The sequence below is a fragment of the Dreissena polymorpha genome, chromosome 5, assembly GCF_020536995.1.
Source record: "Dreissena polymorpha isolate Duluth1 chromosome 5, UMN_Dpol_1.0, whole genome shotgun sequence".
Classification (NCBI taxonomy): domain Eukaryota; kingdom Metazoa; phylum Mollusca; class Bivalvia; order Myida; family Dreissenidae; genus Dreissena; species Dreissena polymorpha.
In genome coordinates this window covers 32,278,651-32,299,874 of record NC_068359.1, presented here as the reverse complement: position 1 = coordinate 32,299,874, position 21,224 = coordinate 32,278,651, and the positions used below count along the sequence as shown (strand labels likewise).

Genomic DNA, 21,224 nt, shown 5'->3' with positions numbered 1-21,224 from the left:
TTTCCGCCTTATAATTTTATGTACTTGACTGCCTATTAAGTCTAGACTGTTATTTTAATAGATTTTTTATAGGAAAAGAATCTGAACTTATGTATGACTGGGTACTTATGTGAGGCAGTTTCAATTATCTTTATTTGGGATCTGGACTGTTTCATTGAGTTGTTGGATTGGAAAAATGGTGTATAATATTGTTATTTTGTAAAATAAATTAATTTCATCTCATTGTTATAAACTGTTATGCATTTTTCTCCATTATTTTCAGCACACACACATGGATTTTGTGGTTGCTGCAGCCAATCTAAAAGCAGCGATATACGGTATCAAACAAGTGAGGGACCTGGACGCAGTAAAAGACATGGTACAGAAAGTGGATGTACCAGAGTTCAAACCAAGGTCTGGTGTGAAAATCTCTGTCACAGATGCGGAGATGGAAGCCAGTAATGGAAGCAATGGGGCGTTTGGTAAGTGGAGTGTAAACATTAACCCTTTCCCACTCAGAAGCAAAGTGAAAATGGCTATGTGCAAACAGCATAAAACCAGAACAGCCTGCGAGTAACTCGCAGTCTGTTCAGGTTTTATGCTGTTTGCTGCTCATCAGTATCTTAGGTTTGAAGATGAAGCTGTAAAACTTGAATTTAGTAACAAAGGTATTTAATAAAAGGTAACTTTCTAAAGGACTACAAATGTCAAAATACGTATCAAAGTGGAAAAGGGTTAATAGATCTATAATGATTCTGTAAAGTTGCAAAATTTGTGTGGAATACCTGCAACAATTCATCCATGGAAGATTTGAATGAGCTTTGAATAAAATGATAATGCATGGTGCATTTTAAAGATTACTCCAAATGCCATGTAAATGTTAAATATATATGTGATATTTTGAGTATCATGAGCATGCTGTCTTTTATTGAATATCAGTGAAGTTTGTTACTTACTTAGTCCCAGTTTTAGTCGAAACAAGTTTGTTAAGCACACATTTATCAATTATTTAAAAAGAAAGGTGTTTGAAGCCATGCATTCCAATGTGTATGAAGTTGCAGTAGTGGTGGATATGGTGTCCCCTTAGAGACCAAGAGGTCATGGGTTCAATCCCCATTGTGGGAGTGTTCTTCAGATTTCTCCAGAAAACACCCAAGTTCTACCCAGCGAAGGGACTTGAGAGCATTTCAATAAGCCTTAGGCTTTCGATGCAATCGAGCTAAAAAAAATAATAGTCAATTTCTATGATTATTGTAGATACTGAAATGCTGACAAAATTGCAAGAGAAAATCCCGAGCCCAGATAAGTTACATGGGATGAAGCTGACTCCCGTCGAGTTTGAGAAGGACGATGATACCAACTTCCACATGGACTTCATTGTGGCCTGTTCCAACCTGAGAGCTGAGAACTACGAGATTGCCCCAGCAGACAGACACAAGGTGGGCAGTCATATCCTTGGGCCGGTTTTCATTGACCATTCATAGAGAGATGAAGAAAAAACAAGATATATGATTCTCATAAAATAGTATTTATTAAGTCTTTGTCTGTTACCATTGTGTTTTTGGTCAAATTTGTTGGCTGTTATTCAGCCCAATTTCCACTGTCAATAAAGTCCCCACCCTCCACCAAGAAAAAAGAACAGAAAAAAGGAAAGTAATAATAAAATTAAAAACATTTAATTTCCCTTTGCAGCTTTTTGGGTTGAACCTTAGCGAAGAATATATTGGAAACACTTATTCTTATTGTTAATCATAATGTATTTGTAAGCAAATTATAAATTACATCAATTTCCCTATTTAAGTAAAAATGAAGTAAGTTTTTCCAATCCAGAGGGCCCAAGCCTCATTTCCGAAATGATGGGGGAAAAAAGTCATAGCATAGAGCCCATTTTCATCGACCATTTAAAGACACACGAAGAAAGAACAAGATATTTCTTCTTTATTACCTAGTGTTTCTTAGTTTAAGTCTGTTTGTTTTTGTAAAGTGAATAAAAATTAGATGCGCAAATACTTGGAAGAAAATGTTGGCTTACACTATGTGTTAATGTGTTTTGAAACTTTCTTAACATCTGTGTGTGTTTTTTATTTAGAGCAAGCTGATTGCTGGCAGAATTATTCCAGCCATTGCTACGACAACAGCCATGGTTGTAGGATTTGTTTGTCTGGAATTATACAAGGTAACACTGCTAATTTTCTAATTACTAACATCTTTTTATTGTATCCCTGGATATTCATATTCTCACTGTAATTGTTGTAATTGTGACATCACTGCATTTGTCCAATGTCTATATATATTCGTATGTAGCCTTTCCCTATTTGCACACGGTTAGATATAGTCTGCTGAAGAATACAATTATATTAAACGTGCATAATTTCTTGCATCTTTATAAAAAGTCATGTTTTAAAGTTGAAATGTATGTCCTTGTGTTGTCCTGTAGTTTCTACCTTAACTTCTGAATACGTATACCAGCATACACATTCGCTATGAAAACCTTTATTTATTCATCAAATCTGGCCGGATACATTTTAAAATTAAAGGAAATGATGTACAGAGTGATTGTCTGGTCAAAGTTAAGTTCGAGGTTGCCATGTCATAGTGGATATGGTGTCTTTTTTTAGCAAGCGAGAGATCATGGGTTCGATTTCCAGTGTGGGAGCGGTCTTCAGATCACCAAGTACTGGTTCTAGGCCCAGGAAATGGACTCGAGAGCGTTTCAAATAAGCCTCCGGCTTTCTTTGCAATGGAGCTTAAATAAATAGGTTTAAACTAAAGTTGGGTTCATACAATAAACAGTATGGTCAGTTTTGCAAAGTTTTGTGGAAGATGAAAATAGTACTAAAGTATTACCCATCATGCAACGCCAATAAGTCCATAGGTTAGTTGAGAAACAACACCTGTGTACACAATGATTTTACTGTTATGAAATTTTGATTGTATATTTTTGAGCATGCATGCATGGATTAACACCATCCTCATTGTTCTCTACAGATTGTGCAAGGACACAAAAAGATGGAGCTGTACAAGAATGGTTTCTGTAACCTCGCACTGCCATTCTTTGCATTTTCTGAGCCTATTGCTGCTCCGAGGAATAAGGTTGGTTTCTGTATGCATTTTGTTCATTGCGTTTATTTACATCAGCCAGTTATCCTTTGAAATTTCAAGGGTTGCAAAGTATAGTAGAAAAAGATCTGAATCAAGGCAATTGTAGTAGTGCTGGTCAGTCGGTCTACGGCGTGGCAAATATATCACCTTTTAACATATGGTTATTGTCAAAATTGCCTTTGATTTATTTGCGTTACCCGATATTATGAAAAACATCAAATAAACCATGTCATGCGAAAATGGGTCTTATGCCTTATAGGGGTCAGTGTATCTCCAGACTAGCATATGCGGCCCCACAGTATGACTGCGCTGATGCATTGGCTGGTCTGGAGCTATCCTGGCCGCATATGGCGTAAGATCCATGTTCACATGAAACAGTCAAATTATTTAAGAAAATAAAAGTGAAAATAATTACACTGCTTTATTCAATCAGTGCTGAAATAATAACTATGTTTATTCGGTAAGAGGTATGTTGACATTGCAAGCTTATGACAAAACAGCATGACAATTTTACTAAGATTCTTCAGGATAGTCTAGTTTGTTGATGAATGTTTTTTTTACTATACTTTCAATTTCTGTATTATGATGGATGCCAATTCTTGTATTTCTTGTATTTCAGTATTATGACAAGGAATTCACACTGTGGGACAGATTTGAGGTGCAAGGAGATATGACCATGCAGGAATTTATTGACCACTTCCAGGTAATTGTGTTGTTACAGAAGTCAGTAAATATATCACATGACTTTAAAATAGTTCTTTTGGGGGTATTTTTTTATATTTAAAGATTGAAGTCCTAATGGCGAAAAATGTTTCCTTGGTATTACTAGCTTCAGTAGATTTAATATGCTTTTAATGTCATGTGTTTTTTGTAGAGTTTATATTATGCTAGTTTCTGTAGAGAGATCACTTGCACTTTACTCAGTATTCAAGCATGTTGACCTTTTCAGGCTCAGAAACAAAGTGAAAATGGCTTTGTGCAACCAGCATAAAACCAGAACAACCTCTGAGTAACTCTCCGGCTGTTCAGGTTTTATTTTGTTTTCTGTTCATCAATAGGTTAGGGTTTGAATTGAAGCCTTTAAAACTTGAATCTATTAATAAAGGTCTTTCATTTAATTTGATTTTCTTATGGACTACAAATGTGTCAAAATGCGCATCTGACGTGTGAAGGGTTGAATGTTTGTTTTATTACAGAATAAGCACAGCTATGTAAAGGGTGTAATCTTTGTTTTGTTACAGAATAAGCACAGATATGTAAATGGTTGAATGTTTGTTGTGTTACAGAATAAGCACAGAGATGTAAACAGTTAAATGTTTGTTTTGTTACAGAATGAGCACAGAGATGTAAAGGGTTGAATGTTTGTTGTGTTACAGAATAAGCATAGAGATGTTAAGTGTTGAATGTTTGTTGTGTTACAGAATGACCATAGAAATGTTAAGTGTTGAATGTTTGTTGTGTTACAGAATTAACACATCAAAATACGCATCTGAGATAGGAAGGGTTGAATGTTTGTTTTGTTACAGAATAAGCACAGAGATGTAAAGGGTTGAATGTTTGTTGTGTTACAGAATCAGCACAGAGATGTTAAGTGTTGAATGTTTGTTTTGTTACAGAATGACCACAGAGATGGGAAGGGTTGAATGTTTGTTTTGTTACAGAATGAGCACAGAGATGGGAAGGGTTGGATGTTTGTTTTGTTACAGAATGAGCACAGAGATGTGAATGGTTGAATGTTTGTTTTGTTACAGAATGAGCTCAGAGATGGGAAGGGTTGAATATTTGTTTTGTTACAGAAAGAGCATAGAGATGTAAAGGGTTGAATGTTTGTTTTAATGTCATAAATACTGACCTGTTATCGTATGCTTATACTTTCCAAGGGGAAATAACTCATCCGGAATTTTAACTGGGAATCCGCCACCTCAATACCGTAATACAGGCCAGGTTAAACATAGTGCAATGCAACCTAGCCAAAAATCGGTAACCAACCCTCAATATTCTTTCCGGATCAACCAGGTGTATACGTGTCTTTTACGGCTCTGAATTAAAATATTGTTTTTCACTTGGTTGATTGGGGTTTTGAATAATTAAATTGTGTTATTTATCTTTTTATTTCTCATTCGGATTAATTTGTGTGGATTTAATGGATTTTGTTTCATTTGTAAAAGGTAAGCCATGCTTGTTTTAATGTCATAAATACTGACCTGTTATCGTATGCTTATACTTTCCAAGGGGAAATAACTCATCAGGAATTTTAACTGGGAATCCGCCACCTCAATACCGTAATACAGGCCAGGTTAAACATAGTGCAATGCAACCTAGCCAAATATCGGTAACCAACCCTCAATATTCTTTCCGGATCAACCAGGTGTATACGTGTCTTTTACGGCTCTGAATTAAAATATTGTTTTTCACTTGGTTGATTGGGGTTTTGAATAGATAAATTGTGTTATTTATCTTTTTATTTCTCATTCGGATTAATTTGTGTGGATTTAATGGAATTTGTTTCATTTGTAAAAGGTAAGCCATGCTTGTTTTTATCGAACAATGGTTTATTTCTACCATGCTGGGTGTTTTCAGGCGCGAACGACCACGTGCAAAACGTGCTCTTCTAATACATTGCTAGAACGTGCAAAGCATGTTCTTCTAATGTGTTACGAGATCGTGCAAAGCGTGTTCTTCTATTGACAGATTGTTTATCATTTGCCATTGTGTGCAATAATGATTTTAACATTCCGTATGACAATCTAATTGATCGTCATTTTATTTTTCATCTGTTTTGAATTAAACTTTTGTTTAATTTATGATCTACGGCAGTATTATTATAATTTTCATTATGGTAAAATAATGATTTTATGTGCCGTATGATAATCTGGTCTGTGACCAGTTTATGGTTGAATATGCTTTGCTCTTGTTTTTCATATATTCGACTACATGATGGTCGCAGAAACAAGAGTGGATAAATACCCGGTGACTTCGCAGATCATGGATGATAGTTGCAGTATCAGTCACCGGGTATCGGGCACGATCGCGACCGTACTATGCTAAGTCTCTTAGACAGTCGGTCAACATCAGACCATATGGCGACACCCGTCAGCCGGTCTTTGCCCGATGGCATTGGTCAAGGACATCGACCAATGCTGGACCATTTGGCATCCGCCATACGGTCATTATCCGGTGACAACACTGGTCATGATATGACCGGTATGTCACCGGGGACGTTGATCACGGACCATTGATCGACGTCTGACCAGCCGGTCCGGTCATGTGTCCGGTCCGGTCATTGATCACCGGTCCGGTCACCGGTCCGGTCCGGTCACCGGTCCGGTCATTGATCACCGGTCATGTCCGGTCACCGGTCCAGTCACCGGTCATTTCACCGGTCCGGTCATTGATCACCGGTCCGGTCAATGATCACCGGTCATGTCACCGGTCCGGTCACCGGTCATGTCAACGGTCCGGTCCGGTCACCGGTCCGGTCATTGATCACCGCTCCGGTCACCGGTCAACAGTCATCAGCTAGGCCTGCCACCGATAACACCAGTCACCGGTCAAGAAGAAGAACTCGGTCTTCTTCATTGAATTATTCTCCTATTCTTCGTTGAATACATCGTCTTCATCAAGGATTAGACATCGGACATGCTCGTCTTCGTCGAGCAGTTCTCATCGTCGCGGCTCTTGTAAGCGATCACGTCGTCACTCACGGAGACGTTATTCTAGAAGATCTCGGTCTCATCGCAGCCGATCCACATCTCGGCCGATCCAGATCTCGACATCGCAGGAAACGAGGACGTCGTCAACCTTCACGTAGACATCAGCGGACTGCATTGAGCACCACTAGATATTTATCGAACATACCTCTCCTTCATTGAGCAGTTCTCGGCGTTGATACGCTCGTAAGCGATCATGTCAATGCTCACGGAGACATTATTGTAGAAGACAATATTTCCAGCATAGCCGAACAATATTTCGGCATCGAAGTTATATGGATGTCGCCACTTCTCACGTAGGCGTTAATGAACCTACTGGTCATATCGACGTTCTCCATTTTATTCCTTTAGGAATATCATGTCTCCATTCCACGTGTGATGGTTCTTCTTATGGCATCCACACATGTTGCAGTCACCGAGCCGTAGTTGTATACGAACACTAGTTCGTTTAACATTCAGGCTTCGGGATAAGCTGTTCTTTTCTCCACTACGACTACAAGGACACTTATGCCTATTAATACTGATAATCTACCGTTGTTTTCCGGTTAACATTATCAGATGACTTCGTGGATGGTCATTCTTCTGCACCAGATATTTCCATTCTGACGCAGTTATATTATACCGGTCCCGATCACCGGACATCAGTCACCATTCATCGGTCATATCACCGATCACTGATCACCGGTCAGAATAAGTGATGTCTCATCGCCATCGGATTGGATTTGTTTTTGGCATGATCTTCTTTTCCGAGCAGTGCTTGACATTGATAACAGACCATATGGATTCCACCATTTTTCGGTCTTTAACTGGTAACGTCACCGGTCATATTATGACTGGTCCGTTCACCAGGCTACAGTTACCGGTCATTGACCGGTCCGGTTCGGTCACCACTTACCAATTACCGGTATTCCACTGTGTTTTCATCGGTCAATTTTTAGTATCACAGGTATCGTCTACATTACATAGTTGTATACCCCTGGCTATGATTGTATTGAATACTATATTTTATGGATTCAACAATCTACATGACTTTTTGTGTTTTTCAATACTGATGTTCTACTGGCGACGGTTACCAAATCATGCTATATCTGTTATTTGTACTTCTATCTCAACCGGCTACATGCAGACTACTGGTCTTGCAGATAGATCGGCTGAAGTGGGCTCGGAGACTAGCATTGAGGTCGAACATTACTATTTGACCTCTATTAATTTATGTTCGAGACCCGAAGGATGAATTGTTTTAACCACCTTTACCTGTCGGCTACAGACTTTGCAGTCAGTGTCACGGAACAGTTGGGACACATTAATGACGCTAGCAGGATTAGCAAGACGACATTTGTATCGACTTCTGCTTTTCTATTGCTCCTACGGCAGTGCATATTTTCAAGCTACTGGAATCAACAAGAGTTCTGATACATAGGATTGCCTATCAGATTGACCGCATAGCGGCTACAGTCTTGTAGATGGCTTAGGACCTATTGAACTCAGATCTTAGATCCTAGGATCTGGAGGGACCTCATCTTAAAGTTATTCTTCTATTACACTTCTGGCCATAACAGGCCGTCTTCCTATAACTGGTCGTATTCCTTTCGGAATTCGTCCAGGTTAGAAGTCTTGAAGTAAATGGATTGATCAAGTCAGAATTTAAGACTTCCATGCATTCTACCGGCAAGCGTGGACCCGCTTAAGGTTACCCCTAGGGTTTTCACCTTTTTCTGCCATCACACCTCCGATTCCGGAGGTACCACTTTCAATCATATTTCCGTACTTCGCAAATCGATGACTTCGCGACCTGTATTATCCAGGATTTAAAGGCGCCTGTTATTGGTTCAAGAAGAGGCTATATTCTGTAGATAGGTCAAAGACTTATAAGTGTTAAACACTGTCCTATTCTACCAATTTTCAAGTGTGTTTGGAGTGGGAAAGTTCGGCTTGCCGTGGTTTCTTTGCCCACCCATCCTTGACAAATGGTTTCCGGTCACCGGTCGGTATTTACCGGTCCTTCTGCTGAGACGTCTTTTCTTACGTCCGTTTCAGCTTTATTTTTAAGATAATTGTATTAATCTCGGGATTATTTAATGACACAGATTTCCATCTTTTTGTCATTATTGACCACTATTCAGTGGTGTCTAGACTAGAAGATTATCTTGGCAAGAATATAGTTTATTCTACCACAACCTTCCTTACATCTTATACAGATGTGAGCAGATAAGGTTATGGACGATCACATAGAACAACGTATCTTGAGTTTCTCAATTATGTGGTATCCTAATGAATATCACCTGCACATCTACATCTTGAAAAGCGAAAATTCTTTTTAGCTGTTTTTCATTTACAACACATTTTCACGATTCCTTTGTGATGGTTTCAACTATCACACATCGGTCGTGGTTTACTTACAGACACGGAGGTGATCATATTATCACTCCTTGTAACTGGAAATCAGGAACTTATTCGTTCTTTGCAAGAACAACAAATTTTCTCTATCGTCTTTCTCATACCAGTTCGTCTCAACGCCCTGTTGGACCTTTTGTCCTGCAGTTCTTTCTTTCGAATTATTTTTCCGTTGGGTTCAATAATGTAATTGCGCATGCGCGGCAGTGAAGTTGCAGACGAGTTGCATGGTGTACATAGTATATCAAAGAATGTTGTTTATCATCAAACGCTAGTTATTAGCGTTATGCGATCGTATATCGCAGTGTATACCGGTATGCTGAACAACGTCAACAATGCAGTTCACAGAAATCGATCCAGCAGGGTGTGCGATTGTTATACATTCGTCCATTGACATAAACTGGAATATCTTGCCTTCTTGGTGAGTTTTTGCAATAATTGAGTTTTTGCCATAATTTCATGAAATATACTTAATGAACCATGGGATTATGGTTCTACGACCTTTTAAGTCTCCTGTACAATTATTTTCAGGAAACTTCTTCACAGGTCAAATATCATATCTCACTGAGACATATTTTTACTGATCCAAACATGTGCCACTTAATGTCTGGCCATTAATAACTTTTAGTTATCTCTACAGAAGAACGTTTTTCTGTTAGAGTTTCAATCCTTGTTACTTGTGCAAGGATAATTCCATCAGAACTGTATAAAGGTTCTATGGAAAGTCATTTTTTACTGGGTAATTGAGAGCATAGTTATTACCTTAATCACTCTGCTAGATACATAGAGGTTTTTCTCATCTTTTTCTTGATGATAAGAAATTTGTTCTTTTCTTCATCAAAGGATAGAGATTATGCTTTCGTTTACCTTGTTTTGTGTAAGTCATCGCAACTCTGTGCTGTCTTACCTATTTTGGAACTGATCCAAACTATGGAACGTCAACACTATGTTTTTCGTTCCTTTACCTTCTTAAGCGGTTTTGACTTGTGTAACATGTTGGGATGCTTAATGAGCTCCCTATGAACCTTTTTCATCAGGCTTATTAACAGTTCCAATATAATTTTAAGACGGTTTTCCTTCTTATTATGGCTTTTACCATACGGAGAAGTGAAATTCATGCTTTTTCTGTTGAATACGACCAATTCCAGTTGGATCTATTGTCGTTTTCACTTTGTTGTGTCAGCCAGGATTCCTTGCTTAATATCAAGTCCTCTATATGGCTTCTACCTTCAAGTTTCCAAGTTTTCTTAAACTGGTAGTCATGAAGATGAGGATAAACTTCTTTGGGCAATCAGGGCTTTGAAGTTCTATCTCAGCAGTGTTAGTCAGAAGTCCATTCGAGGTTCTCAAAGACACTCTTCATTTCCCCAAAAAGGGGGGGGGAGATGTGTCTGCGGCTTCTATTTCTCGGGGTTAGACCTCGACTAAGGAAAGTTAATCTTATCCTATCTAAGGATTCATTCCTTTTTAGGATCTGACCGCATGAATTAAGAGCTCTGTCTGTTTTGTGGGCATATATTAATCACACCCCACTTTTTGACGTGCTCTAAGCTGTTTACTGGAGGAATCCGACCACCTTGTCATCTTTTTATCTTCGTTTTCTGAAGTGCCAACAATACAATTTGTATACGTTTGGGCTTGTTGTGGTTTCACTAACGGTAGTGTCTTCTTTACGACATAGACATATTACTCTGTCCGAGAAGTCATAATTAATACCGTTTTAACGAAGATTACTTGATATCATTAGCTGATAACCCTGTTTATGGGTTCTACTGTGTTGGGAAAATATATACGAACCTTCCCAAGGCAGCTGCAAAATCAGCATACGATAACAGGTCAGTATTTATGACATTAAAACAAATTTTTAAATAAAATTCATTTTAATTATTAAATACTTACCTGTTATCGGTAAGTCCCACCTCCCACCCCGCTATTCGATTAATATTTTTGTATATATATTGAAAGAATATTGAGGGTTGGTTACCGATTTTTGGCTAGGTTGCATTGCACTATGTTTAACCTGGCCTGTATTACGGTATTGAGGTGGCGGATTCCCAGTTAAAATTCCGGATGAGTTATTTCCCCTTGGAAAGTATAAGCATACGATAACAGGTAAGTATTTAATAATTAAAATGAATTTTATTTAAAAATTTGTTTTTATCGAACAATGGTTATTTCTACCATGCTGGGTGTTTTCAGGCGCGAACGACCACGTGCTCTTCTAATACATTGCTAGAACGTGCAAAGCATGTTCTTCTAATGTGTTACGAGATCGTGCAAAGCGTGTTCTTCTATTGACAGATTGTTTATCATTTGCCATTGTGTGCAATAATGATTTTAACGTTCCGTATGACAATCTAATTGATCGTCATTTTATTTTTCATCTGTTTTGAATTAAACTTTTGTTTAATTTATGATCTACGGCAGTATTATTATAATTTTCATTATGGTCAAATAATGATTTTATGTGCCGTATGATAATCTGGTCTGTGACCAGTTTATGGTTGAATATGCTTTGCTCTTGTTTTTCATATATTCGACTACATGATGGTCGCAGAAACAAGAGTGGATAAATACCCGGTGACTTCGCAGATCATGGATGATAGTTGCAGTATCAGTCACCGGGTATCGGGCACGATCGCGACCGTACTATGCTAAGTCTCTTAGACAGTCGGTCAACATCAGACCATATGGCGACACCCGTCAGCCGGTCTTTGCCCGATAGCATTGGTCAAGGACATCGACCAATGCCGGACCATTTGGCATCCGCCATACGGTCATTATCCGGTGACAACACTGGTCATGATATGACCGGTACGTCACCGGGGACGTTGATCACGGACCATTGATCAACGTCTGTCCGGCCGGTCCGGTCACCGGTCATGTCACCGGTCTGGTCATTGATCACCGGTCCGGTCACCGGTCATGTCACCGGTCCGGTCACCGGTCATGTCACCGGTCACCGGTCATGCCACCGGTCCGGTCACCGGTCATGTCACCGGTCCGGTCACCGGTCATGTGTCCGGTCCGGTCACCGGTCCGGTCATTGATCACCGGTCCGGTCACCGGTCATGTCACCGGTCCGGTCACCGGTCATGTCACCGGTCCGGTCATGTCACCAGTCCGGTCATGTCACCGGTCCGGTCACCGGTCCGGTCATTGATCACCGCTCCGGTCACCGGTCAACAGTCATCAGTTAGGCCTGCCACCGATAACACCAGTCACCGGTCAAGAAGAAGAACTCGGTCTTCTTCATTGAATAATTCTCCTATTCTTCGTTGAAAACATCGTCTTCATCAAGGATTAGACATCGGACACGCTCTTCTTCGTCGAGCAGTTCTCATCGTCGCGGCTCTCGTAAGCGATCACGTCGTCACTCACGGAGACGTTATTCTAGAAGATCTCGGTCTCATCGCAGCCGATCCACATCTCGGCCGATCCAGATCTCGACATCGCAGGAAACGAGGACGTCGTCAACCTTCACGTAGACATCAGCGGACTGCATTGAGCACCACTGGATAATTATCGAACATACCTCTCCTTCATTGAGCAGTTCTCGGCGTTGATACGCTCGTAAGCGATCATGTCAATGCTCACGGAGACAATATTGTAGAAGACAATATTTCCAGCATAGCCGAACAATATTTCGGCATCGAAGTTATATGGATGTCGCCACTTCTCACGTAGGCGTTAATGAACCTACTGGTCATATCGACGTTCTCCATTTTATATATGGATGTCGCCACTTCTCACGTAGGCGTTAATGAACCTACTGGTCATATTGACGTTCTCCATTTTATTCCTTTAGGAATATCATGTCTCCATTCCACGTGTGATGGTTCTTCTTATGGCATCCACACATGTTGCAGTCACCGAGCCGTAGTTGTATACGAACACTAGTTCGTTCAACATTCAGGCTTCGGGATAAGCTGTTCTTTTCTCCACTACGACTACAAGGACACTTATGCCTATTAATACTGATAATCTACCGTTGTTTTCCGGTTAACATTATCAGATGACTTCGTGGATGGTCATTCTTCTGCACCAGATATTTCCATTCTGACGCAGTTATATTATACCGGTCCCGATCACCGGACATCGGTCACCATTCATCGGTCATATCACCGATCACTGATCACCGGTCAGAATAAGTGATGTCTCATCGCCATCGGATTGGATTTTTTTTTTTTTTTTTTTTTTTTGGCATGATCTTCTTTTCCGAGCAGTGCTTGACATTGATAACAGACCATATGGATTCCAACATTTTTCGGTCTTTAACTAGTAACGTCACCGGTCATATTATGACTGGTCCGTTCACCGGGCTACAGTTACCGGTCATTGACCGGTCCGGTTCGGTCACCACTTACCAATTACCGGTATTCCACTGTGTTTTCATCGGTCAATTTTTAGTATCACGGGTATCGTCTACATTACATAGTTGTATACCCCTGGCTATGATTGTATTGAATACTATATTTTATGGATTCAACAATCTACATGACTTTTTGTGTTTTTCAATACTGATGTTCTACTGGCGACGGTTACCAAATCATGCTATATCTGTTATTTGTACTTCTATCTCAACCGGCTACATGCAGACTACTGGTCTTGCAGATAGATCGGCTGAAGTGGGCTCGGAGACTAGCATTGAGGTCGAACATTACTATTTGACCTCTATTAATTTATGTTCTAGACCCGAAGGATGAATTGTTTTAACCGCCTTTACCTGTCGGCTACAGACTTTGCAGTCAGTGTCACGGAACAGTTGGGACACATTAATGACGCTAGCAGGATTAGCAAGACGACATTTGTATCGACTTCTGCTTTTCTATTGCTCCTACGGCAGTGCATATTTTCAAGCTACTGGAATCAACAAGAGTTCTGATACATAGGATTGCATATCAGATTGACCGCATAGCGGCTACAGTCTTGTAGATGGCTTAGGACCTATTGAACTCAGATCTTAGATCCTAGGATCTGGAGGGACCTCATCTTAAAGTTATTCTTCTATTACACTTCTGGCCATAACAGGCCGTCTTCCTATAACTGGTTGTATTCCTTTCGGAATTCGTCCCGGTTAGAAGTCTTGAAGTAAATGGATTAATCAAGTCAGAATTTAAGACTTCCATGCATTCTACCGGCAAGCGTGGACCCGCTTAAGGTTACCCCTAGGGTTTTCACCTTTTTCTGCCATCACACCTCCGATTCCGGAGGTACCACTATCAATCATATTTCCGTACTTCGCAAATCGATGACTTCGCGACCTGTATTATCCAGGATTTTAAAGGCGCCTGTTATTGGTTCAAGAAGAGGCTATATTCTGTAGATAGGTCATAAACTTATAAGTGTTAAACACTGTCCTATTGTACCAATTTTCAAGTGTGTTTGGAGTGGGAAAGTTCGGCTTGCCGTGGTTTCTTTGCCCACCCATCCTTGACAAATGGTTCCGGTCACCGGTCGGTATTTACCGGTCCGGTCACCGGTCCTTCTGCTGAGACGTCTTTTCTTACGTCCGTTTCAGCTTTATTTTTAAGATAATTGTATTAATCTCGGGATTATTTAATGACACAGATTTCCATCTTTTTGTCATTATTTACCACTATTCAGTGGTGTCTAGACTAGAAGATTATCTTGGCAAGAATATAGTTTATTCTACCACAACCTTCCTTACATCTTATACAGATGTGAGCAGAGAAGGTTATGGACGATCACATAGAACAACGTATCTTGATTTTCTCAATTATGTGGTATCCTAATGAATATCACCTGCACATCTACATCTTGAAAAGCGAAAATTCTTTTTAGCTGTTTTTCATTTACAACACATTTTCACGATTCATTTGTGATGGTTTCAACTATCACACATCGGTCGTGGTTTACCTACAGACACGGAGGTGATCATATTATCACTCCTTGTAACTGGAAATCAGGAACTTATTCGTTCTCTGCAAGAACAACAAATTTTCTCTATCGTCTTTCTCATACCAGTTCGTCTCAACGCCCTGTTGGACGTTTTGTCCTGCAGTTCTTTCTTTCGAATTATTTTTCCGTTGGGTTCAATAATGTAATTGCGCATGCGCGGCAGTGAAGTTGCAGACGAGTTGCATGGTGTACATAGTATATCAAAGAATGTTGTTTATCATCAAACGCTAGTTATTATTATAACTAGCGTTATGCGATCGTATATCGCAGTGTATACCAGTATGCTGAACAACGTCAACAATGCAGTTCACAGAAATCGATCCAGCAGGGTGTGCGATTGTTATACATTCGTCCATTGACATAAACTGGAATATCTTGCCTTCTTGGTGAGTTTTTGCAATAACTGAGTTTTTGCCATAATTTCATGAAATATACTTAATGAACCATGGGATTATGGTTCTACGACCTTTTAAGTCTCCTGTACAATTATTTTCAGGAAACTTCTTCACAGGTCAAATATCATATCTCACTGAGATATATTTTTACTGATCCAAACATGTGCCACTACATGTCTGGCCATTAATAACTTTTAGTTATCTCTACAGAAGAACGTTTTTCTGTTAGAGTTTCAATCCTTGTTACTTGTGCAAGGATAATTCCATCAGAACTGTATAAAGGTTCTATGGAAATTCATTTTTTTTACTGGGTAATTGAGAGCATAGTTATTACCTTAATCACTCTGCTAGATACATAGAGGTTTTTCTCATCTTTTTCTTGATGATAAGAAATTTGTTCTTTTCTTCATCAAAGGATAGAGATTATGCTTTCGTATACCTTGTTTTGTGTAAGTCATCGCAACTCTGTGCTGTCTTACCTATTTTGGAACTGATCCAAACTATGGAACGTCAACACTATGTTTTTTGTTCCTTTACCTTCTTAATCGGTTTTGACTTGTGTAACATGTTGGGATGCTTAATGAGCTCCCTATGAACCTTTTTCATCAGGCTTATTAACAGTTCCAATATAATTTTAAGACGGTTTTCCTTCTTATTATGGCTTTTACCATACGGAGAAGTGAAATTCATGCTTTTTCTGTTGAATACGACCAATTCCAGTTGGATCTATTGTCGTTTTCACTTTGTTGTGTCAGCCAGGATTCCTTGCTTAATATCAAGTCCTCTATATGGCTTCTACGTTCAAGTTTCCAAGTTTTCTTAAACTGGTAGTCCTGAAGATGAGGATAAACTTCTTTGGGCAATCAGGGCTTTGAAGTTCTATCTCAGCAGTGTTAGTCAGAAGTCCATTCGAGGTTCTCAAAGACACTCTTCATTTCCCCAAAAAAGGGGGGGAGATGTGTCTGCGGCTTCTATTTCTCGGGGTTAGACCTCGACTAAGGAAAGTTAATCTTATCCTATCTAAGGATTCATTCCTTTTTTAGGTTCTGACCGCATGAATTAAGAGCTCTGTCTGTTTTGTGGGCATATATTAATCACACCCCACTTTTTGACGTGCTCTAAGCTGTTTACTGGAGGAATCCGACCACCTTGTCATCTTTTTATCTTCGTTTTCTGAAGTGCCAACAATACAATTTGTATACGTTTGGGCTTGTTGTGGTTTCACTAACGGTAGTGTCTTCTTTACGACATAGACATATTAATCTGTCCGAGAAGTCATAATTAATACCGTTTTAACGAAGGTTACTTGATATCATTAGCTGATAACCCTGTTTATGGGTTCTACTGTGTTGGGAAAATATATACGAACCTTCCCACCGCAGCTGCAAAATCAGCATACGATAACAGGTCAGTATTTATGACATTAAAACTAATTTTTTAAATAAAATTCATTTTAATTATTAAATACTTACCTGTTATCGGTAAAAATCCCACCTCCCACCCCGCTATTCGATTAATATTTTTGTATATATATTGAAAGAATATTGAGGGTTGGTTACCGATTTTTGGCTAGGTTGCATTGCACTATGTTTAACCTGGCCTGTATTACGGTATTGAGGTGGCGGATTCCCAGTTAAAATTCCGGATGAGTTATTTCCCCTTGGAAAGTATAAGCATACGATAACAGGTAAGTATTTAATAATTAAAATGAATTTTATTTAAAAAATTTGTTTTGTTACAGAATGAGCACAAAGAATTGAATGGTTGAATGTTTGTTTTGTTACAGAATGAGCACAGAGATGTAAAGGGTTGTATGTTTGTTTTGCTATAGAATGAGCACAGAGATGTAAAGGGTTGAATGTTTGATTTGTTACAGAATGAGCACAAAGAATTGAAGGGTTGAATGTTTGTTTTGATACAGCATGAGCACAGAGATGTGAAGGGTTGTGTGTTTGTTTTGTTACAGCATGAGCACAGAGATGTCAAGGGTTGAACGTTTGTTTTCTTACAGAATAAGCACAGAGATGTAAATGTTGAATGTTTGTTTTGTTACAGAATGAGCACAGAGATGTTAAGGGTTGAATGTTTGTTTTGTTACAGAATGAGCACAGAGATGTGAAGGGTTGGATGTTTGTTTTGTTACAGAATGAGCACAGAGATGTGAAGGGTTGAATGTTTGTTTTGTTACAGAATGATCACAAGCTAGAGATCACCATGCTGTCCCAGGGCGTCACCATGCTGTACTCATTCTTCATGCCCCCAGCCAAGAGGGCCGAGAGGATGGGGCTGCCGTGAGTTGCCTTCTTTATTGATTTTTTCCAACATTTTGGAAATGGGGTTGGGGCCCTTTTGATTTGGAAAAGTCATGGTGTTTTGATTATAATTCGGGTATTGTCATTGTGGTATTTTTTTTACTGAGAAATACTTTAAAAGTGTTTTCAATTTTATTTTTTCTAATGCTCTACTAATGCAGCTGGATAGGGAGACTAAAACTTAATATGTAAAATTTATTTATCATTATTTAATTCTTATATTTTGAAACCTTTATATTGGGGAATTTTAGGCAGTCATTTGAGAAAAAAACACATACTTTTTACAATTGGGAATGTTGCAAAATGTGTCAACTCTAAACTTAACACACAAAAAACATTGTCCATATATGGGTCAAATATGTTTTGTAGAATAAGGTGTACTTGGGTATACTTTGTTCATTACATCCCCAAACACGAAATAATAGAGTGTATATTGGAATAGCCTTGGACGTCAAGTCTGACCATCAGTCTGTCCTTGGACAAAAAACTTGATAAGTAAAAACAAAACATGGCCCCAGGGTGCATTTACTTACATGATTAAAGTGAAACCTTGTAAAAGCTCTAGAATTCTCATTTTTAACCAGGTTTTCCAAAGGAAAAAACTGGTTATTAGATTGGCGAATGCGGGCGGGCTGGCTGGCGGGCTGGCGGAATAAGCTTGTCCGGGCCATAACTATGTCGTTCATTGTCAGATTTTAAAATCATTTGGCACATTTGTTCACCATCATTGGACGGTGTGTCGCGCGAAATAATTACGTCGATATCTCCAAGGTCAAGGTCACACTTTGAGTTCAAAGGTCAAAAATGGCCATAAATGAGCTTGTCCGAGCCATAACTATGTCGTTCATCGTCAGATTTTAAAATCATTTGGCACATTTGTTCACCATCATTGGACGGTGTGTCGCGCAAAATAATTACGTCGATATCTCCAAGGTCAAGGTCACACTTTGAGTTCAAAGGTCAAAAATGGCCATAAATGAGCTTGTCCTGGCCATAACTATGTCATTCATTGTGAGATTTTAAAATCATTTGGCACATTTGTTCACCATCATGGGACAGTGTGTCCCACGAAAGAATCATGTCAATATCTCCAATGTCAAGGTCGCCACGACTAAAAATAGATTTAAAAAAAAAAAAAAAAACTTACAAAGGGGGTTAATTTTTTTTGGTCATTTCAAAAGTTCAGTTTGAGTTTTCTCCCTTTATCAGATTTTTTTTTCACAATGAAAACCTGGTTTTGTGACAATTTTGTCCCTTGTTGGTTCTATGTTCATGAACCTTGTTCAGAACATTTTCATCAACATCTTGGCTAAATTTGCTAATCGTTCCAGTCCAATGAAAAACCTTAGGGCATTTGGTCCTCTTGTTTCAAATATCTACAAATGCAGTGACACATATCTATGTACACATATTATCTACTTAATGTGTGTAAGAGCAAACCTACATATTTTACCATAAACAGTCTTAGTACATTAGAGAACATTGATATTTAGAACTTTCTTATTTCAACCTATTGTTTACAGTCCCAGGGACTTGAAAAAAGTGGTGCAAAAAAAAGAGAACATCGCTATTTCAAACTTCCTCATTTCAAAAATTGCTATTTCAAACTTTTGTTTACAGTCCCAAGGACTTAGTGGTGAAATAGTGGGACTTAGTGGTGAAATAGTGGTGCAGAAGAGAACATTACTATTTCAAACTCTCCTATTTCAAAAGTTCCTTTTTCCCCCAAGTTCCTATTTCAAACTAATGTTTATTGTTTAAAGTCCCAACAACTTTAAATAGTGGTGCTTTACTGTATTCTAATAGTTTTAGCCATTTTGCTGCAGGATGTCCGAGGTCGTGAAGAGGGTGTCTAAGAAGAAGATTCCGAGCTACGTGAAGGCCCTGGTGCTGGAGCTATGCTGCAACGATACCGAGGGGGAGGACGTGGAGGTCCCATACGTGCAGTACAAACTGCCATAGACACAGCCCCTTGGCTCCCTATTCCACTGCTCTCACACACAATCACTACACTCATGCATTGGTTCTGGGAAAACTGGGCTTAATGCATGTGCGTAAAGTGTCATCCCAGTTAAGCCTGTGCAGTGCACACAGGCTAATTAGGGTCAGTACTTTAAATAGTGGTGCTTAACTGTATCCTAATAGTTTTAGCCATTTTGCTGTCCGTCAAAACTGGATGTTTAGAAGACTTCTTTTAAATGAATATTTCTGTAAAAGTGGAAAATTGTGTCCAGATTAGCCTGTGCAGACTGAACAGGCTAATAATGGACGATACTTAAAACACTTGCATTTAGCCTAGTATTCCCAGGACATGGCTCACTAGATGTGGTCACTGACAAGTAGTGCTTTATCAGTGGCAGACATGGCCCACTAGATGTGGTCACTGACAAGTAGTGCTTTATCAGTGGCAGACATGTGGTCTTCAATTGGTGTTGGAATAAACTGTAGTGGTCATGCTTTGTGATCATTCCTTATTGTGACATTTAAAAATGAAGGTTCAATGAGTAGAAGACCATCTTTTTCATACGGTTTATGTTAGGCAAATTACTCTTGATTCATTTTGTTGATATTCAATAACAACACTTGTATAAGGTATATAGAAATCGTTTATCCTGCATAGACAAATAACTTAAATTTAAAACAAAAAATTTCATACATTGTGTATCTCAAACAGTAACAAAATTGTTTGAAAAGGCTAAGAAAGTGTATGTGTTGTTGAAACAATTCAACTTTGAAATGTGATGTTTGACTGTAGTAATTTATAAATGTGTATACATCAAAAGTGCTATGGAATTAAATGTGCTATGTCTTGTGTTTTGTAATGTGTGAATCTTGTGTTTCAGGCAAAACTGCAAAATTTTAGCATGAACAGTGTAAACAGAATTTTGTAAAAAATTATTTAGCTATGATGAAATTCATCCGATGTTTTTGTGTGGTATTTGAAGAATTTTCCTTTATTTATTGAGTCAGTTAAAATGAATATTTACTAAGGTCTTCTTAAAACTGTTCTTTCCAGCAATTTTTGAGTGTTGTTTCATGTTTCACATTTAAATGTTGTATGCAAGGCTTGTGTATTTGTTACTTCTTAGATTTACACATTTATTCTTTCTTGGCTGTAATTGGCCATGTGTATTCTATGAAAATAAACATTGAAATAGCTGCATTGTTATTGGGCCATCCCTAAAAAAACTTGTTTGGGTCCCACAGCAGGGATGGTAGTTGAAATTAGCTGCAACCTAATATTTTAGTGAGTTTTTTTATTACATGTAAATCTTTTGATTGATATTATTATGATTATAATAAAAGGTTTTGTAAAATGTGAACCCATCATAAAAGATCAACCCTTATAATTTTAGAATCAATTCCAATGAGAAGGTAAAAAAAACGTGTTTTGACAGCAGGTTGAGAAG

At 38.7% G+C, this 21,224-nt stretch overlaps 1 protein-coding gene across 5 annotated transcripts in view; it reads left to right on the top strand.

Moving 5' to 3' along the window:
* LOC127881763 (ubiquitin-like modifier-activating enzyme 1) overlaps window positions 1-20,973 on the top strand; it is a 44,043-nt gene extending 23,070 nt beyond the window's left edge. For all 5 annotated transcript variants that reach the window (XM_052429885.1, XM_052429886.1, XM_052429888.1 and 2 more), the window contains exons 19-25: window positions 263-461; window positions 1,237-1,418; window positions 2,069-2,155; window positions 2,968-3,072; window positions 3,701-3,784; window positions 17,693-17,793; window positions 19,641-20,973. In XM_052429885.1, the coding sequence (XP_052285845.1) occupies window positions 263-461; window positions 1,237-1,418; window positions 2,069-2,155; window positions 2,968-3,072; window positions 3,701-3,784; window positions 17,693-17,793; window positions 19,641-19,776 (894 nt within the window). In that variant the 3' untranslated portion in view covers window positions 19,777-20,973. The remainder of the gene's footprint in view (window positions 1-262; window positions 462-1,236; window positions 1,419-2,068; window positions 2,156-2,967; window positions 3,073-3,700; window positions 3,785-17,692; window positions 17,794-19,640) is intronic.
* The last annotated feature ends 251 nt before the right edge of the window (window positions 20,974-21,224 follow it).